Raw genomic sequence first — 24,999 nt, 5'->3', positions numbered from 1 at the left:
GAGAGGTCATAGTGGGATGGGAGTCTGGGCTGGGGAAAGACAATGGGCCTGAGTCATTAAGGCAAGCAAAGGAGTAAATGTTCTCTGGGACAAACCATGTTACAATGCAAGGGGTGCAAATCAGTTTATTATTTTGTACATAAGTTAAATACTGGCTGTTTTTTCATCTAGCACACAAATACTTGCTAACTTTATTATTACATTGAAATATAAAGATGATCTAGGACATGCCCTATCCAACTATAAATCTGCCTCACATTTTAAATTTACCTCCCCCTCCAATACAACATGGTTTTGCCCAGGTGCAAATGTTACTCCTTTTTTATGCTTTCCTCTCCTTAATGACTCAGGCCCAATGAGTTCAGTTTTAGAGATGTTAATTTTGAGAAAACGCGCGGACATCCAGGAGGAGATGGCTGAGAGGCAGTCGGATACACGAGGGAGGAGGGTGGAGGAAAGATCGGGCGAAGAGATGTAGAGTTGAATATCATCAGCATAAAGGTGATACTGAAGACCGAAGGAGGAGATGAGAGCACCAAGGGAGGAAGTATAGAGCGAAAAGAGTAGAGGGCCGAGAACAGAGCCCTGAGGGACTGCAACAGGGAGAGGGGAGGGGGTAGAGGAGGAACCAGATGTGGATACACAGAAGGAGCAGTTAGCGAGGTATGAGGTGAACCAGGCGAGGACAGACCCAGAGAGGCCAAGAGAGAGAAGAGTTTGCAGCAGGAGGGGGTGGTCAACGGTGTCGAAGGCCGCAGAGAGGTCGAGGAGGATGAGTAGAAAGAAGTGACCCCGGGATTTGGCTGATAGTAGATCATTAGTAACTTAGGACAGGGCAGTTTTGGTGGAGGGGAGGGGGCGGTAACCGGATTGAAGAGGGTCGAGGAGGGAATTGTCCGAGAGGTGTCTGGTGAGGCGGCTGCAGACAATCTGCTTAAGTAGTTTGGAGGCATAGGGGAGCTCTGCCTCCACCCCCTCCCCTCTCTCGGTTGGAGTCCCCCAGGGCTCTGTTCTTGGATCCCTACTATTCTCCCTCTACACTTCCTCCCTCGGGACTCTCATCTCTTCCTACGGTCTTCAGTATCACCTCTATGCTGACGACATTCAGCTCTTTGTATCTTCTCCTGATCTCTCGCCCACTCTCCTCTCCCGTGTATCTGACTGCCTCTCTGCCATCTCCTCCTGGATGTCCTTGCGCTTTCTCAAAATTAATATCTCAAAAACTGAACTAATTGTCTTCCCTCCCCCCAGGCTCCCCTCTCACCACAACCTCTCTATCGTGGTTAATAATACAACCATCTCCTCTGTCACCCAGCTCCGTTGCCTGGGTGTCACCCTTGACTGCTCTCTCTCCTCTTTGTCCCCCACATCCAATCTCTAGCCCAAACCTGCCGCTTCCAGCTGCGTAACATTGCCCGCATCCGGCCCTTCCTCTCACAAGATGCCACCAAAGCCATCATCCACGCTCTCATCATCTCCCGATTCGACTACTGCAACCTTCTCCTTACTGGCCTCCCCCTCTCCCACCTCGCCCCCCTTCGATAATAATACGGTCCGGGGCTCCGGCTATGGGAGGGGCTGCGCTACCAGTTTATACGAGGCTTTATAACGTTGAAGTTTTCCAAATATACAGAAAAAAAACAGACACAAAGAATGATAACTTCATGGCACAAACACATTGAATTATAGATGTTTTTATGTTTCATTCTGCCCCGTCCCCACCTGATCTATTTTTCCCCAATGTGATAGTGCACCCACCTGCTAGGGGATTTGTCCACCCCCTTCGCTTCTGTCCCTGTTGCCTTCTTCTCGTTACACCTCCACCGCTGATTACCAAATATTTTTTTGAATCTTATGTTAAAGCATTTAGATATGATTCTGCAATGACATCTATGTCAGTGATCATGTTTCCTTTATATTGATTGTTCATATTGCTGGGAATCGGCAAGTGAATATGACTATATTCTGGTGATTATGTAAATATTTATTACTAGTATTATTATTATTATTATTAATAATAATAATAATAATAATAATAATAATAATAATAATAAATAATTAATAATATTATTATTATTATTTATTACTTTCTCAAAATCATGAGATTGTACATATGTTTAATTGTGGGGCTTTATATCTGAGCAGCACCCCTTGAATATTTCGCGAGTGACACTTGAAGACTTCTCATATCTGGCTGTAAGTTCGAGCGCCATCGTGTGGTGAGACGAGAGTATAGCATCCTGTTCTAGATTTTTTTTCTAGCTGACATTGCTGCACGTCACGTGGGATGCGTCACGTGGTCACTGTGGGCAGTGGGAACCGGTCAGAGCGCGACAGTACTGGCAGCGGAGGAAGCGCAGCGCTTTACGGCACATCTTTCTCACGTGTTGGGAAGCGAGTGAGGAGTTGTGTGAACACTCGGAGAGGAGGGTGAGTGTGAGTGAGGTCTTGGAGTGGAAGAGGAGGGTGAGTGTGAGTGAGTGAGGGCTTGGAGTGGAAGAGAAGGGTGAGTGAGGGCTTGGAGTGGAAGAGGAGGGTGAGTTAGGGCTTGGAGTGGAAGAGAAGGGTGAGTGAGGGCTTGGAGTGGAAGAGGAGGGTGAGTGAGGGCTTGGAGTGGAAGAGAAGGGTTAGGACTCAGTGTTTGCAACAGGCTTAGTCATCCTGATGCAACTGATGTGGAACTACAAATCGCAGCATGCCCAGCCAGGCTGTTATATCACTAATTGTTGCTGTAGGTAATGTTGGGAGTTGTAGTTTCTCAGCGGCCGGTCAGGTACATTCATTACTCAGGTTACAGAGCAAGTGTCAGATGATACAATGTTACCTCTGATTAATACTGATACAGAGAGGAATGTGGGAACGTTGGGGGATCACAGGGAGAGAGTGAGACAAACGCGAGGGGTTCACAGGTAGAGAGTGAGTGGAACGCGGGGGAAGAACAGGTTGGGAAAGAGGAACGCGGGGGAAGAACAGGTAGAGAGTGAGTGGAACGCGGGGGAAGAACAGTTTGGGAGAGAGGAACGTGGGGGGGAGAACAGGTTGGGAGAGAGGAACGTGCGGGGGGGGGGACAGGTTGGGAGAGAGGAACGCGGTGGCAGAACAGGGGGGGAGAGAACAGGGGGAGAGGAACGCGGTGGAAGAACAGGGAGGGAGAGAGGAACGCGGGGGGAGAACAGGGAGGGAGAGAGGAACGCGGGGGGAGAACACGGAGGGAGAGAGGAACGCGGTGGAAGAACAGGTTGGGAGAGAGGAACGCAGTTGCAGAACAGGGAGGGAGAGTGGAACGTGAGGGGAGAACAGGGAGGGAGAGAGGGACGCGGGGGAGAACAGGTTGGGAGAGAGGAACGCGGGGGGAGAACAGGTTGGGAGGGAGGAACGCGGTGGCAGAACAGGGAGGGGGAGAGGAACGCGGGGGGAAACAGGAAGGGAGGGAGGGACGCGGGGGGGGGGGGGGAGAACAGAGCGAGAAGAACGCTGGGGGGATTATAGGGAGAGAGCGTGAGAGGAACGCGGGGGAGGTCACAGAGAGAGCGAGAGAAATGCGGAGGGTTCACAGGGAAAGCAAGAGGAACGTGGTGGGATCACAGGGAGAGTGGAACGCGGGGGAGCAGAGAGAGAGAGTGGAATGTGGGGGGATCACAGAGAGGGGAACATGCAGGGATCGGGGGGGGGGACGACAGGGCGGTAGAGAGGAACACCGGGGCAGCACAGGGAGGGAAAGGGGAACGTGGCGGGTTCACAGAGAGAGAGCGAACCGCGGGGGGAGCACAGAGACAGAGAGGAATGTAGCCAATTATGGACATATGTACTAGGGGATCTACAGACTGGCAGACAGGAGTAATATTGTTGATTGTTAGTGTTTTCCAGTATCTGTCTCCTGACCCAGACCACAATGGATGAAGAGGAAGATCTTTTTGTCACAGAGTATCCTGTGAGCGCCAGTGATAATGAGGTAGGGACTGTACGTCATAGAGACAATCTGACATTTTTAGCCATGTTATAAAGAACAGACCTTCGCAGAATCTCAGGCGGGTCAGGATGGAGTGATTGACGTGCGTGGTGTAATGTTGCGCACAGACACAGCTCCGTTTATATAAATATTTCGTAGTGGCTGGCTGTACACACTACTGGATCCAGATAAGTTCTGTACCAATACAAGGCTACACAGATCTATGACACTTAATAGCTGTTAATTGCATATAGATAAAGGACAATTAAACTACAAAATTGAAATTTTAGATCTGAACCATGGAGGCAAAATAGACTGTTCAGCACTGACACTCCTGTAAAGTGTTTCCTTTCCGCTCTGGTTGGGAAATAACTTAATCTGCTCCCACATTTTTAGGACATTGTCCTGGTGGGGCCTGACGCTGGTCAAAAATCTTATTCCACAGACGTCTAAGTTACTGTGACATCACTGGTCCCGCCCTCATGTGTGAATCAACTAAAACACACAGTGTATTACTGCACAGCAAGTCTGCAAAGTCGTCAGTCAAACTATGCCTGCCCAGCTGTAGAAACACCTCCCACCTAACATGGCGTCCTCCAGCAGAGTCGTTAGCCTGGTGGACATACCTAGTTTTCAGTTATTTCCTGTTCAGTACATTATATGGCTCATTAATACACAGCATTTAACGTATGTTATACAGTAGTTTCACCTCCTAAATATCTAATATTAGCTTCAAGCATCTGCTTCAAAACCCTACTTAAAACACATTAACATTCGGAGTGCTTCAGTCCGTTGGGTTTGGTAGAGGACGTTTGCTGGGCCTTTTGCTTGCTCAGCTTTGGACGACCTAACGCGGTGTCAGTCGGGGTAATAGATACGTCTCCTCTGCTTACTGTGCTGTCTTTATTATTACTGATTATATTCCCAGGTAAAGATCAGATTTCAAGGTGCTGAATTCTGTCTGTGAAATGTCTGTGCTGAGATTTCACTGTCTCAGGATTAAATATAAATTTGCAATTTACTGACGCTGGTAGGTCCGTGTCACATTGTGTTGTCATTGTTAGACCGGACTGTGTGATAGGAATAAATGTGTTTGTATGAATTCGGCCTTTGCTTTTAGTAATCTATTAGAAGATTAGAGTTTACTTGCATTTTGCCTGTTGTACGTCCATTGTTCCTGGATTTTAAGTCCATGAAAATTTCCTTATTAACTCGCTAGGAAATCCCGCAGTGAGTTCACTGGTTCCTGATGTCCTCATAAAACTCAATTCCCATGTTATCTACTGTCTGTGTGTAGGAAATAGATGAGTAACTTACGACCCCCATTTGTCCATTGTTCTGGGACTCTTAAGTGTCGGTGGACAATTCTGGGACCCCGAAATAATGTATTGCATGTCTGTCAATAAGGGGACCCCCAAAAAGAGATTGCAGACCTCCGAGAACGTTGTTAGATGATTTAGAGGTTTTTTTTACTTGGTTCCATATGCAGTGGTTTTTGGAAAGTTAAAGCAACACTTCTCTTTCCTCAGGAGGACAGTGACAATGAGCGTAAGCACCAGCAGCTGCTGGATACCATCTCCTCTCTGGATGGAAAGAGAAGGTCTGTTCCATCACCTCTGTTTCCCGCTGTTACAATACCCGGCTCTTCCGTCCTCTGGCGGCGGCTGTCCTGTCCTCCATCTTTAAATTGTCCTTTCCCTTCCCAGGAGGAAGTTGGCTGAGCGGACGGAGGCCGGTCTCCAGGTGTCCGAATTTGGCATCAGCTCCGAAGGTTGGATCCGTTTTTTATTCCTCTATTTTCCATTTACAGCTGCCAAGTATTAGATTGTAATGTGTTATAAATGTGTGTACAGTTATCAGTCATCAATCAGAGATCCTCTTATTATACATCCTCGTTGTCACTGTCCATAATAGTAAGATGTAACTGTCTTATATAAATTGTAGGTGGGTTTATAGGTTGTCATCCTCCTTCACATTAATTTAATTGGCTTGTTTTTATGCCTTCCCGCACTTTTAATTACATCCGTTGCTGTTTAGCTTCCTCCTGTGCTTCACAATCTTGCCTCTATATCATCTGGAATTATTGTTTCATCTCCGTTGCCCTGAGTTACAGCACGGGCTAGTATCTGCTTCCTGCATTGGATGCAATTGTATCAGCTTTGTGTCATAGTCCAGGTAACAAATAAACAGCTTGCCTGATGATATAACAGCACGACTGAAGAGCACCAGCAGAAAAGCCATGTATTTAGTGAGAGTATCGGGAGGGAATATACAGACCGGTACATTAAATTAATTTCCAGGTGGAAAATCCGATAAATGGTTAGAACAGCCATATAGTATAAAAATGGGGTACTTAAATAATTCATTTTCCTCCTCTGTACCCCTTACAGATCCCAAACCCTTGTTTCTAACCCTCATGAAATGTGATACATTAATGATACAATAGTTAATCGTTAAACACCAAAACCAAACTTCTTTCAGTTTATAATCTTTGTTGTATTTATGGCACAGTGTTGTTATTCCCAATGTTGTGTCCGATTGTCTTGTTTATGCTGAAAAGTTTGGGTGATTGACGAGTGGATCCCAGGTTAGGATTTCTGCTCACAATATACTGTTCTCCCTTCTCAGGTGCCGGTGAGAAGATCGACCTCTCCGATCTCATTCAACCCATCAAGAAAAGCACCTCGTTCAAGGAGGTGAAGAAGCAATTGAACAAGCTGAATGAGAAGAAGAGTGTGGAGCTTCCTCTCAGCAAGGAGGAGTCACAGAAGGTGCGTGGGGGATATATCTGTCTGCCGAGTATCACGTGTTCTCCCCCCGGGCTGTAGGAGTAGGACAAACCTGCCCATACGTGACGTATACGGTACTTTGAGACATAAAATGTATTCACGCGTTTCGGTTTTTTTTTTATTCCAACAGATACAAAGAATCGTGTCTTACCAAAGCACCTCTGCAGAGGTGGCCAAATGGGATCACATCGTGCGGCAGAACCGGGCGGCGGAGCAGCTGGTCTTCCCGCTCAACCAAGAGTCACTGAAGCCCGCTCCCATCGAGGAGGTGATGACGGGGTGGAGCAAAGTGAGTGACGCCATTAACAGAATAGCGCTTATTGCGCATATGTGCTGATACCTTGGGCAGTCGGACATCCGCTCTCAGTAATCTAACTGCACTTGTCTCATCCAAGCGGATCCTTCCCTCTATCATACACACGCATAGTACTAATGTCCTCACACATCACACACACTGAGAATGTCCCCAATAATTATAAAACGCACACAAATTAACAACAATCGCTCCACTACCCAACATCACACACATTGTGAGCCTAAACATACAGATTTACAGAAGTCTCTATATTGTAATGTCTAGGCGCTAATATGAGGATAATAAATGACTTGTCTCTGACTCGCTGCATGTTGTGGAACTATATAGCTCAGCATGCCTCGATCAATGTGCAGCTACCCATCTAGAAGGATGGGACTTGTAGTTCTACAAGGAAGACCCACGGGTTGCCTACCTCTCCCCTTTACTGTAAGCCCACGCGGTCTGGTGTATCTCTGACGAGCTGTGTAAACCAGTGAAACGTTTTAGAGATTTCACATTTGTTATAAAACAGACCGGTCATTATTATCAGAGATCACGTGATCTATAGTCTGACTTATCCGTGTAATTCCCGGCTGTTGCTTCAACTTCCTCTGCGGTGTAACGTTGGTCAAGGTTATATTATGTAACGTTGTCCCTGTTTATTGTGAAAATAATTTGTGCGATGGGTGTTCATGGCTCGGTGCCGTTCCGTCACTCTGCAGGCAGTCACACCGCTGGAGATAGAGATATTCAATGTCCTCCATAAAAACAAACAACCGATACTGGATCCGATACTGACCCCGGTGGAAGAGGCGTCGCTGAAGGCCATGAGTCTGGAGGAGGTGAGTCCTAAAATAAAAAGGGACTCAGTTTGTTTTCTTTATGATCAGATGAGCAGTTGTTTGAATTAATTTTTTGGGCTCTACCTGAGAATCAGAAATTTGTGGATCAGTGTTATGGTTGGGGTTTAGCTGGTTTTGTCTAAATTAGGGATGGGCAAATCCTGATCACCATGGAATAACACAACCTGACATCCCACTAACGCCCCCCAGCCGCCTTGAAGGTGTGCTATAATTGCCCTTTACAATGCAACTACTGGGAACAATTTCTGCGATGATGGTTTCTACTGCTTAGACCAGTGGTCAGGGAACAGGGGTAAATTACCCCAAATGGTAAAAATGAAATTCCTGGGGGTAATGCTGCCGATTCACATGCTGTCAGTTGGATTGTAGACCCCTTTAAATGTGAAATTGATGTTGTACCAGAAGAGCCTCAAGGGTTGGCAGAGGCATTTCTTGAGCTTCGATGCAATAATGAAACACGTATTACATTTGAAAACAAAGCAGATCTGTCATATTTTTGGATGTCAACAGTTGTAAAGGCATCAAAATTGCACATGAGGAGCAGTCAAAAAGTTGCTGCCTTTTGCAACAACCTACCTTTGCGAACAAGGATTTTCCACTCTAACGAACATAAAAACAAAGCAGAGAAAGCGATTGGTCGCTGAAGACTGTATCCAAATTGTTCTGACATCAAAATGCCCCAATATCTTGTATCAAAAATGAAGCAACATCATTTCTCCAAAACCTGAACTTTTGAAGTTGAAGCTTTCAAAGACATTTTGAATAGATTTAATAAAATTTTGAATTCCAATAATTAATAATATATGATTTTCTTCCTTTCAAATCAAGGGGGTAACGTCGGCGTATCTAAATATATTTGGGGGTAAAAGGTAAAAATGTTCCCTGACCCCTGGCTTAGGCCTTCCATACACAGTGTTATAATATTCTATGATGCCGTCCGGAGGGGTTGGGTACGATGAAAGAAATTCCAATGGACGATTTGAGGAATCTGAAGCTGACATGTGTGATAAAAGTGTAATTACGATTGTTTTAAAAAATTACATTTGGTAACCGCGACTATGCGACTTGCCGGTGCTAGTAAATGACGTCATTATAAAATGCGACGTTATTATGAGTACTGTTAAGGGGGTATAGAACGAAGCGCGGCCTGTTCAATTTTTTTTAATTATTTTTTTAAAGACTTATACATTGTACAGCCGCCGCTTCGTTTGATTCCCCCTTAACAGTAGTCATAGAAGCGTCGCATTTTTAAATGACGTCATTGACTAGCACCGCCATGTCGCATAGTCGTGGTTACCAAACGTCATTTTTTTAAAGAGTCGCTGTTACACTTTCATCGGACATATCAGGTTCGTATTCTTCAAGTCGCCCGTACCGGTGTCGGAGTTTCTTTCATCGTGATGGGGAGGACCACCGGTCCGGGGGGCAACACGATCTAGTAATCTCAGTGGGAGGACGGGAGTGTTTTGTATATTGAATACCGATTCTTCTCTTGGTCAGGCCAAGCTTCGTCGGGCCGAGCTTCAAAAAGCCAGAGCCCTGCAGTCCTACTATGAGTCGAAGGCCCGGAGGGAGAGGAAGATCAAAAGCAAGAAGTAAGATTTATGTTATTCTCAGGACTATATTCAAGTGAAGGGGGATGAAGACCGTTCTGGACGGGTCCTGAGATCGAGTCCCCGGAATGCTGCGTTCTCCGGATTTGGTAAATTGTCTCTTTCGGTGACTGGTGGATCGGATGGGGAATGTTTCCTGGTGACCAAGCGATGTTGCCCATATTTTTGGAACAAAGCTCACGCCCCTCTACATTCCCCACGAAGCAATGACTCCGGAATATCCAGCTTAGGAAACACTGTATCTGGGACATGGTAGAGAGAGGACACGTTGTAGGTGTCGTACTGATACTGTAGGAACTGATCGTATGAAATATATCTGGTTATTGAGGTTTTCTTCCATACAAGTGTAAATTAGTTGAAAATTAAACATATATTAGATTTAAAAGGGAAAGATCACTACGTAACTTAATGTAAACAGCTTATCCGGGAAAGCATGTTAATTTTGTGCACCATAAAATTTGTTTTAACCTTTATTTGCCGAAGTTCGCTCCCCGCCGTCTACTGCACCAAGTATCTGAATCGTTGGACTTTGATCTTGTGAATCGAGCTGGCTCGTGACCGCAATCTGCACCGCTTCTCCTGTCCTGTATCCCAGATCTCCTGCTGTTTGGAAGCAGAGAGGGGAAGGCTGGTTACATGCGCTGGGAAATCTACTGGAGAGACGGTGCAGAGAACGGCGCGCTCTAATGTAGGGGGGACATTAAGCGGGGTATAGTGTAAGGAAACACAGAAATTCCATTTCCACCAAGAAACCAGGTAAAGACGATTAATACAAAACTTCCTCTTTTGTTTTAAAACACAGTATCTAGATTATCCCTAATTTCCTGTTAGACCCCTGTGGATTTTTATGTGCCAATGACAAGTCCACATTAATCGGCACTTGGCCAGTTACTTCAGACCTATCTGGTGTTCATGCGTCGCTCGGACTTCTGTCTACTTACTGTCTAACTGTCTGTGGCCCTAGGTACCACAAGCTGCTGAAGAAGGGCAAGCAGAAGGAAGCACTGAAAGAGTTCGAGGAGCTCAGGAAGAGTAATCCAGATGCTGCTCTAGAGGAATTAAATAAACTGGACAGAGCCAGAATGGAGGTGACCGAGGATCCGATTTCAGGGATATTCTACATTTTCTTATTCCTGAGCTATTTAACTATACTAATATTTTGTATTTCACAGGAGCGAATGTCTCTAAAGCATCAGAACAGCGGAAAATGGGCCAAATCTAAAGCCATCATGGCAAAATATGACGATGAGGTGAGCGGAAGCCACAGACTGAGAGTTATATAGTGGAAGGAGCAGGGTCCCCCAGCAGCACAGAGTATATCAGGAGATGAGTGATGTGTTAGTGAGGACAGGGCTGCATGTGACAGGGGCAGTGACATGATGTGAGGAGGGGAATGGAGGCAGCATGACGCCACAGACTGAGTTATATAGTGGAAGGAGCAGGGTCTCCAGCAGCACAGAGTATATCAGGAGACGAGTGATGTGTTAGTGAGGACAGGGCTGCATGTGACAGGGGCAGTGACATGATGTGAGGAGGGGAATGGAGGCAGCAGGAAGCCACAGACTGAGAGTTATATAGTGGAAGGAGCAGGGTCCCCAGCAGCACAGAGTATATCAGGAGATGAGTGATGTGTTATTGAGGACAGGGCTGTATGTGACAGGGGCAGTGACATGATGTGAGGAGGGGGATGGAGGCAGCAAGAAGCCACAGACTGAGTTATATAGTGGAAGGAGCAGGGTCCCCAGCAGCACAGAGTATATCAGGAGACAAGTGATGTGTTAGTGAGGACAGGGCTGCATGTGACAGGGGCAGTGTAGTTGGGCTCATGTCAATGCTCTACTAAGAGACTGTTAGTTGAATCTGTCTTCTGTAAACAGGTCATTGTCTTTCAGTCTTCCCAGTATATACTCCTCTAGAACGCCTCTAGTATAATAAAATGTAAATACAATATTGTTCCTACTATTTTAATGTCATTGCATGTTATAATCTCCGGTATCTTGTCATTGTAACACACCATGCTTGTATAGGCTCGTAAGGCCATGCAGGAGCAACTGCAGCGCAATAAGGAGCTGACGAGGAAAGTTCAGGTCGTGTCGGAGAGTGAAGAAAGCGAGAAAGAGGAGGAGATTGTCCCGGATTTTGTCAACGAGGCAGAAATGAACCTGGAGGGACCGAATCCTTGGATGACCGGGAAACTGAGAAGGGAGGATGAGGATTTGGGGGATAAGGAGGGAGAGGGGGAGGCGCAGATTGAAGCAGAAGTAAATACCAAGCCGGACGAGGAAGAGGAGGAAGAGGATGAGGACTCGGAGGAAGAGACGCTGCTTAAAGAATTTGAGGACAAAAGACGTCTGCGGAAAGAGGAGGGAGAACAGGAATCATTGAACACTGAGCAAAGTAAGTGTCGATCCTGATGGGTAATGACGCGTTTCGCGTCAAGTCCGAGTTATATCTGAAAAGATCCATTCCTGCTGAATGTAAAACTAATTTATATTTTAGTAATTCCCAATGTGGAGAGAATTGACGGACAGGTGCGGTTATCACAGTAGGTTCCCCACATATTTATAATTATAGGATAATATTTGGTGATAGTAATCACATGGAACAGATGTATTACAGATGGGGTCAGATCCTTATATACATTTATACCTTGTCCCCCATGAACCTGCAGTGATCTATGTTCTGCGTTCCAGAGATTTTCACTTAAGATCTTTAGATGTCAAATCTGCACCTTAAACCGGGATTTGATGTTTTTTTAAATCTAACAGGTTGTGATCAGGGCCGAGAGCTTACACAGATTCAATTTATACTGTAAATAAAAAGCATCCAGGAATCTGTTTTAAAACCATCTCACCACTCTGTGTTTTACATTAGTAACGTGCATCATATTTTACAGGACCACTAAACCCCCAAATTAACCTTTTTAGACATGAAGCATAAATGTAAAATGCATTGTTCAGTGCAACTCTGCTAATCAGTAAAATATCACAACACATCTCCGTTACAGACATCTGCAGGACATTGTCCTGATCTGATCTTATGCAGGTCAAACAAACTCTTCTCACGTTGTTCCATTTATAGTTATAAAGCACAGACAGCGTCCTCCGGACCTGTTCGAGAATCGGCCGAGTGGTCGACGTCCTCGGTGTAATATGTGAGAGAACCAGATGTGTCTTTAGTCTAATATGAGGTGCTCTGCTAGACCAATGGTGATCTGTGAATCAAAAGGAGAAAAAGAAATACCGGAGTCACTAATTATTTCTATATTGTCAGTATTGAGACAAAATTATACTCTTTATTAATCGATAAAATTTGTTATTTATTTCTAAAAATGTTAAAATGAATTTCATATAGTGCTATTATTCTATGCGTAATATTCATATATAGTTACCGACAGTCAGTGATTATAGGAATATAAGTGAATTATAGATTAAAAAGTAGGAAAAGAGAAATTACCCATATTCACATTATTACGGGTAATAGTGCCCCCAATAGACTTAATCCCAACAGAAAAGTAATAAACATGAAATAAAATAAATGTAAAGGTGACTACTATACTTATAATAGTAACAAATCATTGTGTACTCTAATTATACTTTAATAGAGAATAAATTAGGAGTGAAAATATTACCTGCAAAATGTAAGAATTTCTAAGAGTACCTCGAGGCATAAATGTATCAAACCTAACGAGGAAAGGTGGAGGCGTTGCCCATAGCAACCAATCCGATTCTAGCTGTCGTTTATATTGTACATTGTAGAACATGAGACCTAGAATCTGATTGGTTGCTACGGGTAACACCTCCACTTCTCCTTTTTATAGAAGGTTTGATATATTTTCCCACAGGTTCAGAGGGATAATTCACTTACATTCCTATAATCACTGACTTTCTGTAACTATATTTCAATATTTTGCATGAGATATATAAAATTAATTTTAATATATTTAGAAATAAAGAATATATTTTATTGATGAATAAAGGATATCATTTTGTCTCCATACTGGTAATTAGTGCACTTATCAAACTGGTTTTATTGCAGTAAATAGGAGAGATCTTTTCATGTTGGCATTGATTATCTTTCCTCCAATTAGCTGCAGATTTTTATATTTATTTTTTATTATTTAAGATTTATTTATATAGCGCTACATGGAAGTAAATGTGAGATTGTGTTGCGTAAGCTGCTTTCTAGATCCTCAGTGTCCTCGTTCAGAGAGAGTCCCACTTGTCTCAGTCTGTTAATATCTCACCTGGGGGTAAATGTATCAAGCCGAGAGTTCTCTGGCGAGTTCTCCGGCGGGTTTGCCTATAGCAACCAATCAGATTCTAGCTGTCATTTTGTAGAATGTACTAAATAAGTAATAGCTGGAATCTGATTGGTTTTTCAAACCCGCCGGAAAACTCTCAGCTTTATACATTTACCCCCTGGTCTTTCTTTCCTCCATGCATGTTGGTTGCACAGTATGGTAGATATAGGAATAGGGTGTGATGTGTGAGGATAGCTGCCGAGTGTCAGCTCACTTGTCCGATTGTCATTAATAAATACGGTTTTCTGTTCACGTTATAGACCAAATGTTCTCCACTTATTTCTTATAACATGTCACAAACCTTGTCCGATTCTGTCCCCTCTGCAGGGAACCCGGACCCTGTTATCGAAGAGGCGGGAGAGGAACAGGTGTCTCAGTTCAACAATTTATTCCAGAGGTTGATGGAGCAGAGCAGGAAGGACGAGGCGTTGAAGAGGAAGAGTCCCGTTCTAGAAGCGGAGGAGCCAGAGGAACCGGACGCGGAAGAGCTGGAAGGAGCCGGAGAAGAAGGCCCGTTACTGATGGAGGGTCTGCAGAGGAATCAGACCTTAGAGGCTGTTGAAGCTCTCGGGGACCAGGAGTTTGTCGATGAGCAGTTAGATCAGCCGGAGTCTTCTCGTAAGAAGTCGTCAACAAATAAGATCTCGCAACCGGACTGTGAGAAGAAGGCGAAGAAACCCAAACTTATCGACCATAACCAGATCCTACCTGCCAAGGCGCGGAGAGTCCAGATGCCGCTGCTTCCCACCACCGTGGAGGAGGAGGAGGAGACTAATATCGGAGATACAGTAAGTGTGACCTAGTTGTAAACTGCAGCCAAGTAATACACAAATCATTGTTGTTAGATATCATTATAAGAATAGGCAATCCGAGGGGGGTTTCCTAGTGCCTGGAAACCCCCTCCAAGCCTGGGGCACTGTATAATTGAGGCTGCTCGACCCTGCCCCCGCTTCACACGGCTCTGCTTGAAAAGGGAGAGCTGTGTGCACCGAACAGTAGTGCGCGCAGCATTGCCCATGTATATTATGGGGATAGGAAGAGTTGGAGAGCAGCCAAGCACTGTCTAATATTATAGCTACGTCCCCAAGCATGCTGGTCACGCCCACTAGTGGAGTGGTGTGGAAACCCCCTCTACAAATCCTGCGTTTGCCCCTGATAAGTGCACATGTGTGTTGCATCACAGGCTGATGGTACATATACTGCTCCCCCAAAGCTGCAAAGCAGAGAAAATCCTTTACGTAGATCGTTACAATGTAAGGGGTGCAAATGAGTTTATTATTTTGTACCTAAGTTAAATACTGGCTGTTTTTTCATCTAACACACATATACTTGATAGATTTATTTTTACACTGAAATTTAAATTTGATCTAGGACATGCCCTACACCAACTATAAATCTGTCCCCACATTTTAAATTTACCTTCCCCTCCAATGCAACATGGTTTTGCCCAGGTGCAAAGTTACTCATTTTTTTATGCTTTACTCTCCTTAATGACTCAGGCCCTAAATGGTCAAGTAGCATTCTAGAGGATAATTACGGGTCTGCTAAAGATCTGGATTGGCTGTCTTTGTGGGCGTATACGCCATGTGGCTAATAAACGTTATAACTGCGTAATTGATGGTCAAAATTGCATCGTAAGTGAGCAGCTTTACTCTATAGGGATTGTGCTCATTTATTGATATATCGCCACCATATTACGTAGCACTGTACAACGTGTATTTAATCATTCACCTCAGTCCCTGCCCCATTGGAGCTTGCACTCTATATTCACTAACACACTTGGGTTCATTCTTTTCAAGAAGTCAATTAACCTACCAGTAAGTTTATAGAGCACCCGGAGGAAACCCACAAACACAGGGAGGACATACAAACTCCACACATTTGGGGCTATGATCAGAATCTAACCCATGACCCCCGTTCGTTCCATCTGTATATATACTTGGTGAACAGGCCACGCCCATCGCGACATCATTCACATTGCATGTTTCTGCATCGGATATAATTGTCAGAACATACCTAGATACAACGACTTACCTCCTATATCCATCACTTGTGTTATTTTGTTTCCTTTTCATTTTAAGGAGGAAGACCAGGAGACCAATCAGAAGATGATCATTAAAGAGGCGTTTGCAGGTGATGATGTCATCAGCGACTTCCTAAAAGAGAAGCGTAACGCAGAGGAGGCTGGGAAACCCAAGGACGTCAGCCTGGTGCTGCCGGGCTGGGGGGAGTGGGGGGGCACCAATGTGAAAGTCAGCAGGCATAAACGCCGAAGGTGAGTACATTAACGATAGAAAATGTACATGGCAAAATAGAGAACAGAAAATTCTCAAAGTTTATAATTCAGAACTTTGGGAGGTTTTTTATTTCATTTTATTTTAATCACCGCGCTTAGTTATCATGAATTGCAAATTATCAATGTTTTTATTTTCTTTCGTGAAAATACAGCTGTTTATTTTTTGTATTTATTTTTTTACATTCACATCTACCAGTCTAGAAGAAGGATCTCTCCTTGTGCATGTTTTGTATTGTTCTGTAATTTAATGTGTGAGCTATTGGTCCGTTCTGGGCAGGACATCGCGGGGCTTCAGTGGTCCGCAGAGCTGACACTGGGTTGTCCCCGAATACTTTTACTGTGGTCTATAAAGTGGAGGCTGTTTTTGGCTGGATGGTCCTCCTGGAGGCTGCACGCTCTATGGCGTTTCTCCTCTCCCGGGCAGGTTGACTTTGGGACATCTGCGTCCCCCAATAACAAAGGGGAAAGGGGGATTTTTTTGCTCTTTGTTTAATCCTTTTCACAGATGGTTTAGGGGTTTTACTCACTTTTATTTCTCTTGTCGTCTTACTGAGTTTGTGATAAACTGAGGTGGGGACCAGCCGGTTTATTGAGGAGAGGTAAAGTCTGTGTCCCTCTCCAGTGCTCATGGACTCCCAGCAGCTCATGTTTTCAGGATTTCTGTGGACACATGTAGGATACTTACTGACGCAGCCAAGAAGACTGTCACCTGTGCATGATTAAAGAAATTCTAAAACCTGACCTGTTGGGGGTGTGTGAGGACTGGTTCATGTAACAAAGCAATTTTATCATATCTCCCCGAGATTGGAGCTGGAATGGATAAGTGGTCAGCTCTTCCCTCTAACAACACCCACCGTGTTTAATTAATGCTTATATGGCTGTCTTATCACCTGAATTAAGGCTTTTATCGTGTGTTGAACATTTGCTTTTATTATAATGTGCGTAAAAAAACCCAAAAAATGTATGTCTTGTAATGTAACGATTACAATTGAAAAAAGAAAAATGTAAGGGATTATTTTTAATGTCGTACGCTCTTTCTGTTTTTATATAGCCACATAATAAGCAGTAGGGATTTTACAAACAGAAAAACCCTTTTTCCCCCCCATAACAAATTTAGTCGCAATGTTTTTTCTTATGTATATCGCCAACATATTCCACAGCACTGTGCCGTTATTCCATATTCTGTCGTATTTTAACGTACTCTAAGGGCAAACGTGACCTTGTTAAGTAATACTTCATACTTCAAGGGTTAGTACTTTCTGTCTTTCAGACGACACATTCCTTTTTTTGTGAATAATTTAAATTGTAGAGTGAATAAAACAAGAGATCTTGTTAAAGCCGTAAGATTCCTCCCCAACGTGTAAGGATGCCGCGCTGTTATAATTATTATTTACCATGGCTGCATTACAGCATAATCCCTGTTGGGTCCTCCTCACATTTAATGTGCTTATAAAGGATATTTCTGTCCGTCCCCCGAGGAATTGTTTGTGGCAACATTGTGTCTCGTTATTCGTTGACAGTGACTCTTGAATTGAAACGAAGCCGTTCCCGCTTGATCAAGCAAGTTATTGAACCGAAAAAAAAGTGGCAATTGTTTTTTTTTGTTTTCTTGAGAGACGTCTGAAGCGAGCGCTGTAATGTTGCCTCTCTCTCCGGTGTCTCTTAATGTAGAAATAAGATACACACATTAATATGAATTTTGCTTGTTCTTGGAAATGCTTCGGGGACCGTAAAAGCTGCTAACGGTTGTGTTTTGCTCTTGAAATAACTTGAAGGAGGTAAATTAGAAAGGTTCCCCCGTGGGGCTGCCTAGCTGGTCTCTGGATGCACCCCGGTTAACATGCAACAAACGGCGTACGGGGAATGCTTGTTCGCTGGTACCTGGGGAGTTTAAGTCAGTGTTTTTTAGGTTTATTAATTAAGTAGAGGTGAGTTCATGGTACAGGGATCTGTACAATGCGGATGAATAACATTTATCTCGAGTTAACTCTTTGGACGATTATGGCGGTGACTTCTGCATTGTGGTTTATTGCTCTGCAAATAGCAAATCGCTTATTTAATCCCATAGCATGAACTGGTCCTAAGACTTTGTAACCAAGCAGATATCAGCATTGAGCAGGTTGGAGTTAACTCGATTTGCAACCCCCTTAAAGGGGTCTCCTGCCATGAGAGAACTTTAATAAATGTTATAAATCAAACACAAGTTGCTATTATCTTCCTGGCTGCCTTCTGTGCATTTCAGCTGTGTTTTCTTATCATCAGGCCGAGCTGTTTATCGTTGTTGATACAAAGCATCTTTTTGGATGCAGCTGTATTCAATGTAGAGAAGAGGGGGGGTGGGGCTCTGTCTTATCCAAATAGGCAACTGTCTTTATAAAGACATTGCTGTAAAGCACAGAAAGACAAAACAGTGCGTTTAGTTAAAAGTTGCAGACGGGCTTGTACACGCCAATAAATTAAGGTTGTTGGAGGTTCTAAAACTGTTTTGAAAAAGCCGAGTTTTATGTTTCATCTATATTTCTTTTCTTTTAGGTTTATTATAAAAGCGCCCCCTGCACCTCCAAGAAAGGATCAGCGCCTCCCTAACGTCATCATAAGCGAGAAGAGGAACATCATGGCGGCAGCCCATCAGGTGGGCGATATTGGGATTATGGGTTATCTGTGGTGGTCTATTTATTTTACAGGCTGTAAAGATGCGTAGGGAACAGAATTCTCCTTTGTAGACTTTGAAGTAAAGATAATCTCCCAAATTTTGGGCTTACATTTGAAATTGAAACGGTCTTCATGAAGGAAAAAGCATTCTTCAGCCTTGTACTGAATTTTGAAGCTCATTTTAGAGAGTCCAACGCGTTTCGCTGGTCGTACATCCGTTACTTGGTGGCATTGAATTATTAGTTTTAGGTGGAGAATCCCTTTTAAGTTCTTCTAATAGGTAATCTTACACTAATAACCCATTATCCGTTCTCCTTCCAGGTAAACATCCTTCCGTTTCCATTCAATAGCCGGCAGAATTTTGAGAGTAGCATCCGGGCTCCGGTTGGCAACACCTGGAACACCGAGCAGTCTGTCCAGAAGCTGACCGCTCCGCGAATTATTACCAAACGGGGACATATCATTGAGCCAATCACAGAAGATGTCTTCCAGAAGCACAGCTCAACCAAGAAACAACCGGCCATCACCCTGAATAAACCAGAAACTAAACCCAACCCGCCATCCCAACCCAAATCCTCAAAAAGATCAAGGAAAAGAAAGAGTAAATCCTAATTGTTGGAAGGAGGCATCTCAACGGTCGTCCTAAAATCTACGTGTGGTCTTTTTTCCTGGAGTGTTTGATTGCAACGGAGGAAAATCGTTTCCGCGTGCAGTGATCGGCTCATCGGACTTGGGCCCATAAGAGTAAATACCTACGACTTGCTGCTTTTCGGTCAATGAAGGTCCTACAAATTGGACTCATCATGTCACCAAGCAGCTCTTGACCCACAAATTCGTGGGACCTGAACAGATTGTCGGCAGGTTCATAAAAAGAAATTCTAATTTGGACGATGAAATAAAAACCATTTGTTGTAGCAGATGGTCATGTATTTTAGTGATCTCAATATAACTCAATTTTTGTACAAAACAAGTTTTGTAAATCCCAAAATAACCCGGACTGATCTGTAGGAATGTCCTGGGAAACTCGGGAGACAGACTTTTACCCATTCCCTGAATAACCATCGTCATCAAGTCGTCCTACACCCATCTGCATCAGCGAGAAGTGTCTGGTCATTGTAAGGAATAAATGGGATTGGTTTACGCACCCTTCACAATATTAACAAAAATGATAAACAAGGTTCCGATGGTCATAAATTACGTCCCACTTTTCATCTGCATAGGAAATTCCTTTTCAGTGTACGAATGTATTTATGCAAATCTAATAAAGGACCATTACCAGAAATGATGTTTGAGTTTAATCGGATTCTGTGCCGCTAGAATGTAGAGTGTATTACAAAGCTACAAACGTCGCTTCAATGTGGCCCCAGATTTCGAGATGGATTCTATCACGACCCGCAGTGTTCTATGATAAGTAGATTGTGTGGGGAATTATTGGGGTAGATCATAATTTATGGTCCTGTTTGTACAATTCAGCTCTTATCTCGTTTACAGCCGAACACAAAGCTAATTTAGTTATTTATGGTCTTGTGTGATCTTTCACAACCTCAAGTAATATTATTTGTGATGTATATTTTTATATGGCATGGTGTGGGCAAACGTACTGGTTTTAAATGGTCCTCTGAATCTAAAAGACAGTTTGAGTCTATTTTAAAGCAACAATCCATGACTTGAAAATACATCCATTTTACCACTATGCTAAAAGATCATTTAAATATGAACAATTTCTGCCACCTCCCTCTTTATAGACTTCTCTGTGTGTTCTGCCCATCCATATGGTTACAGGAGGAAATTCGTGCGCATGGGAAAACTCCTTCCCCCACAGTCATCACCTTATTTAAATGTTGATCACAGACTGACTCAATCAGTAAAGAAAATCAGGGCACGGACATTAGCTGGATGACCTTGCTCAGACTGCAGGAACTGGTAGTATGTTTTTGGCGTGATCCCACGTGTACCCCTGGGTTCCTGATTTGACTCCTGCAGCGTTGTCAGACATTGTACATATATTATACTGATATGTTTCTTTGCTTTATTAATATCAGTATACTAATTGTATACAAACTAACAGGAAGGAGAAATACCACCAATAGTAATTAAGGGGTCCTCTAACCTCGTACGATGGGTGGAGTCTCCCCTCTTATGTGTGAGCTGAACTTTACATTTTTACTTTTAGTGAAGTGTCAAATCTGAACTTATTTTTTTAGTTATATTAGGAATAATATACACCCTCATAGGCAAACCAAAGGGGGGTTTTATAGTGCCTGGATACCCCCCTCCAAGCCTGGGGCACTGTATAGTTGAGGTGGCTGGACCCTGCCCCCGCTTCATACGGCTCTGCTTGAAAAGAGACATCAGCGTGCACCTAACAGTAGTGCATGCAGCATTGCCCATGTATATTATGGGGATAGGAAGAATTGGAGAGCAGCCAAGCGCTGTCTAATATTATAACCACGCCCCCATGCATGCTGGTCATGCCCACTGGTGGCGTGGTGTGGAAACCCCCTTCTACAAATCCTGTGTTTGCCCCTGACCCTACTGAAGCACAAGGATATTAGAAGTCACCCAGGGGTCCCATGAACGTATCAATCACAGTTATTGTTCAAGGTCACTGCCCTGTGAGGTGACTTCTCTTGTACAAGGTACATTTGCAACTGTTGCATTCATTCTGCATCTCCTGCTTTTTCGTGTGAATACAGTTTTAAAGTGGGTGGGGCTAAAACAAAATGTGACCAATCAGATTGATGCAGTTCTCAAAGCAGCATAGAGTGTTTCCTGAGATGAGTGTACTGATATTGTGGGAAGCAGTGACCATTTGTGTAAATGTGTTAGTGAGGACAGGGCTACATGTGACAGGGGCAGTGACATGATGTGAGGAGGGGAATGGAGGCAGCAGGAAGCCATAGATTGAGAGTTATATAGTAGAATGAGCAGGGTCTCCCAGCAGCACAGGGTATATCAGGAGATGAGTGATGTGTTAGTGAGGACAGGGCTGCATGTGACAGTGGCAGTGGCATGATGTGAGGAGGGGAATGGAGGCAGCAGTATCTCCTAAATGTTCCTAACAGGCTGCTGAGTCGAGTTTCGCCCCGTTCTAAAATTTGCCAGTCGTCCCCTGCCAAGTACACATGTCATTTACTCCCCTCTCCGGCAGCAATCTTGAGGCCCTGCTCATCTTCCTTCTCTTCTTCAGCACGGTAGAAATCTTCTTCGAGGACGAGCAGCCTGACAGTAAACCCTAATGCTGCCTGTCAGTGCGGACAGTTCTTAGCCAAGTCTGGTGAGATGTGGTAATCTCGCGAGACCAGATTAAGATCCATGGCCACACTGACAGGCAGCTAACAGCATTAGGGTTTATTGTCATGCTGCCTATCCATGATAGTAACTATAGGGGCTTCCCTCTTTATACCAGGGACAGCCTCGATGATGGGTTGGGTACACTTGAACGCTGACGAGGAATCCGACAAAGAGAAGACCTACAAAAAAAAAATGATTTAATCAAAACACGATTGCAGTGTGCACAGACTTACCTGAAAAATAAATTCCGGTGGCTCTACACCCCCCTTCCCCCCCCCCCCCCCCCCAAAGTCTCAGCTCCCCAAGCTGCAGCCTGATCAGCCTATTAGTTGATCAGGTCCTGGAGGTAGCCTTGACGCTGAGATACAGGCTTAAATATTTTGATCAAAATATGAACCAATACCTCAAGTTTTCTTTTTTCTAGATACACATATATATGCAGTGTTAAGGACAAGTGCTAAAAACATTTTTTTTATTGTCACTTCTATCTGTACAATCAGTGAGTTCTGATGTTTTCACCTCCAGTATTTTTTTTCAGGAAAATGTGTGCACGATAAGAAACAATATACCCTCTACTCTAAGTTATTATAGGTATAAGAAGCCATCTCGCATTCATGTGATCTATTTAAAAGGCTCCTTTGTGCGTACGATAACAATATACAGATCGGCTATAGAAACACAGACGCACAAGGCCGTGTTTTAAATACTGCGCGCAGATAGCCCGATGACATTGTAACTTGTTCCGTTGTTTGATCTCTATCTTGTATCACATCAGAAAGATTTTGTTACAGTAACTTTTATCCGGCTCTATAGCCGGCAGCCTTTTATTGTGTTCATACAGGAAAAAGAAAGAAAAAAAAAAAAATGGATTATTTTTTTTCTTAACAAATATCCACTTTCATGAAAATGTCTCATGTTCTTCCCGGATTCCTGCCGACCTTAAGTGCTTGTACTATTAGGCTAAATCTAATCCCTGTTTTGTATTTTGTTTTGCAACACAATTATGTATCGCATGTTTCAATTGAATTGTGCCATCTCATCCTGGTGAGCTTTGCTACATTGAAATAGCACTTAAAAATTAACCATATGCTTCGTACAGCGTGAGACCAGATTATAGTAATGGCAGCTGAGGGCGAGCGCACACGGCCTCGCCACAGCGTGATTGGCTATTTCTGTGATTCTGCTGCTCAGAATAATGTCTCGGCTGAAAGCTGTAGGAACAGGAGGCTGGAATCACAGGTCACGATTAATGTGGCTGTAAAACAATAGAGTGTCAGAGATGGATCCGCGCAGCTGCAGACGGCGACCACGCCAGATGACGATGCTTCTGTCCGCGCTGTTCTTCAAACGGTTTTAGGAAATTAAACTGCCCTCGATACCCAGGCAGCTATTCCTAATCTGTTATAGTGATCTAGTTGTGACTGAGAAGAAAGATCCGATAAAGGTGAAAAAATGGTTCAGTTTCTCGGTCCACTTCTCAAGCTTTACCAGCAGGACAGATTTTAAGGATTTCCTGATTGGGAAACGCGAGACAGTTCGATAAATTCACCTGAGCACAGCTAAGAAAATCCTCATAACACAAACTGTTGCTTTAAACCAGGTTTAGACGCTCCGTGTCGTGATAGTACCGATGCGGCTCGGAGGTTATTCTGGGACTTGTAGTACCGCAAGAATGGGAAAACCAAAGCGTCTCTATTCCTGATTTAAAAAGCGATGGGTTTCATCAGTAAAAGTGAAAATCTGCCCCAAACGCGTCCAAAAAGTCCATGTGTGTCCTTATGTGTTTATTACATTCTGTAATAGACCTGTCAGGATACACTACATGTAAGGCCTGAGGGTAGGTCTCCCGGACTCCCGGGAGACCATGCAAGTATCCCACATACTGGAATTTACTTTGCAAAATGAAGCGATTCGCGGTTAATCGCGTCATTTTGTCCCCGCCCTCATGACAAAATGACAAATGTCACATTATAGGGTGTGGTCAGGTCACAATGGGCGTGACTTTGCCCCCAGGGGTGTGTCTGAAGTGCTAGGTCACCCCCAACGACCTCCCACGGAGACTCCTTTCCCTTGTTGCTGGCACCCATGCATTACCACTCTGCCATGCCCAGCGATGGTGACCAGTACCACCCAATATTCCCAGCAATCTTGGGCAAAGGTTCTAGCTGCCGAGACGGTGGAAAAGTTCTCCAGAATCGGGACTAGCTGCCTAAATTGGGACAGTGAGGAGGGATGCAGCTGTGCCAGTTATACCACCAGTAACCGGGGCAAACACAGGATTTGTAGAGGGGGGTTTCCACACCACGCCGCCAGTGGGCGTGACCAGCATGCATGGGGGCGTGGCTATAATATTAGACAGTGCTTGGCTGCACTCCAACTCTTCCTATCCCCTTAATATACATGGGCAATGCTGCGTGCTACTGTTAGGTGCACGCAGCTCTCTCTTTTCAAGCAGAGCCGTGTGAAGCGGTGGCAGATTCCAGCCCCCTCAATTATACAGTGCCCCAGGCTTGGAGGGGGGTTTCCTGGCACTAGGAAACCCCCCTCGGTTTGCCTATGAGTTAAAGGATAAGACGGATTTGCAGAATTCAGACCAACGTTCACATGAAGCGACAGTACTGAGCAGTGGCGGGACTATATCCTCTGCAGGTGGAGCGACTGCTCCATGGCCCAGAGGTACGGTGGGCCGGGCGATACCAAGTCACCCTCCAGAGGCCCCCCAGCCCTGCTTTCAGTAGAGCAGGGGCCTCTTCAGAGCATGCGAGTTTCAGGACATAGACAGTGAAGCCTTAGATGGGTTTATAGAACAGAGCAGGGTGCCCTGATGATGGCGTGGCGTTGCCAGGAACTCCCCCAAATTTTGCCATGCAGCCCCTATTTTGTTATACCTCCCAAAATGCTTGTACCCGGCAGTGGGACAATGGGTGTGGCCATGGTACGTTGGG

General features: G+C 44.3%; 1 protein-coding gene across 1 annotated transcript; it reads left to right on the top strand.

Annotated features, from left to right (window-relative positions):
• Positions 1-2,313: 2,313 nt before the first annotated feature.
• Positions 2,314-20,042, top strand: UTP14A (UTP14A small subunit processome component). Its single transcript, XM_075186237.1, has 15 exons — positions 2,314-2,430; positions 3,858-3,952; positions 5,479-5,549; positions 5,656-5,720; positions 6,578-6,720; positions 6,869-7,027; positions 7,756-7,875; positions 9,397-9,491; positions 10,474-10,597; positions 10,682-10,759; positions 11,537-11,906; positions 14,140-14,600; positions 15,894-16,087; positions 18,641-18,740; positions 19,082-20,042. The coding sequence occupies exons 2-15, from the start codon at positions 3,893-3,895 to the stop codon at positions 19,370-19,372; spliced, it is 2,331 nt and encodes a 776-aa protein (XP_075042338.1). The 5' UTR covers positions 2,314-2,430; positions 3,858-3,892; the 3' UTR covers positions 19,373-20,042.
• The last annotated feature ends 4,957 nt before the right edge of the window (positions 20,043-24,999 follow it).

This window comes from Mixophyes fleayi, chromosome 9, assembly GCF_038048845.1.
Source record: "Mixophyes fleayi isolate aMixFle1 chromosome 9, aMixFle1.hap1, whole genome shotgun sequence".
NCBI classification, from domain to species: domain Eukaryota; kingdom Metazoa; phylum Chordata; class Amphibia; order Anura; family Limnodynastidae; genus Mixophyes; species Mixophyes fleayi.
The sequence above is the reverse complement of the archived record's forward strand: the minus strand, read 5'-3'. Positions and strand labels throughout refer to the sequence as shown.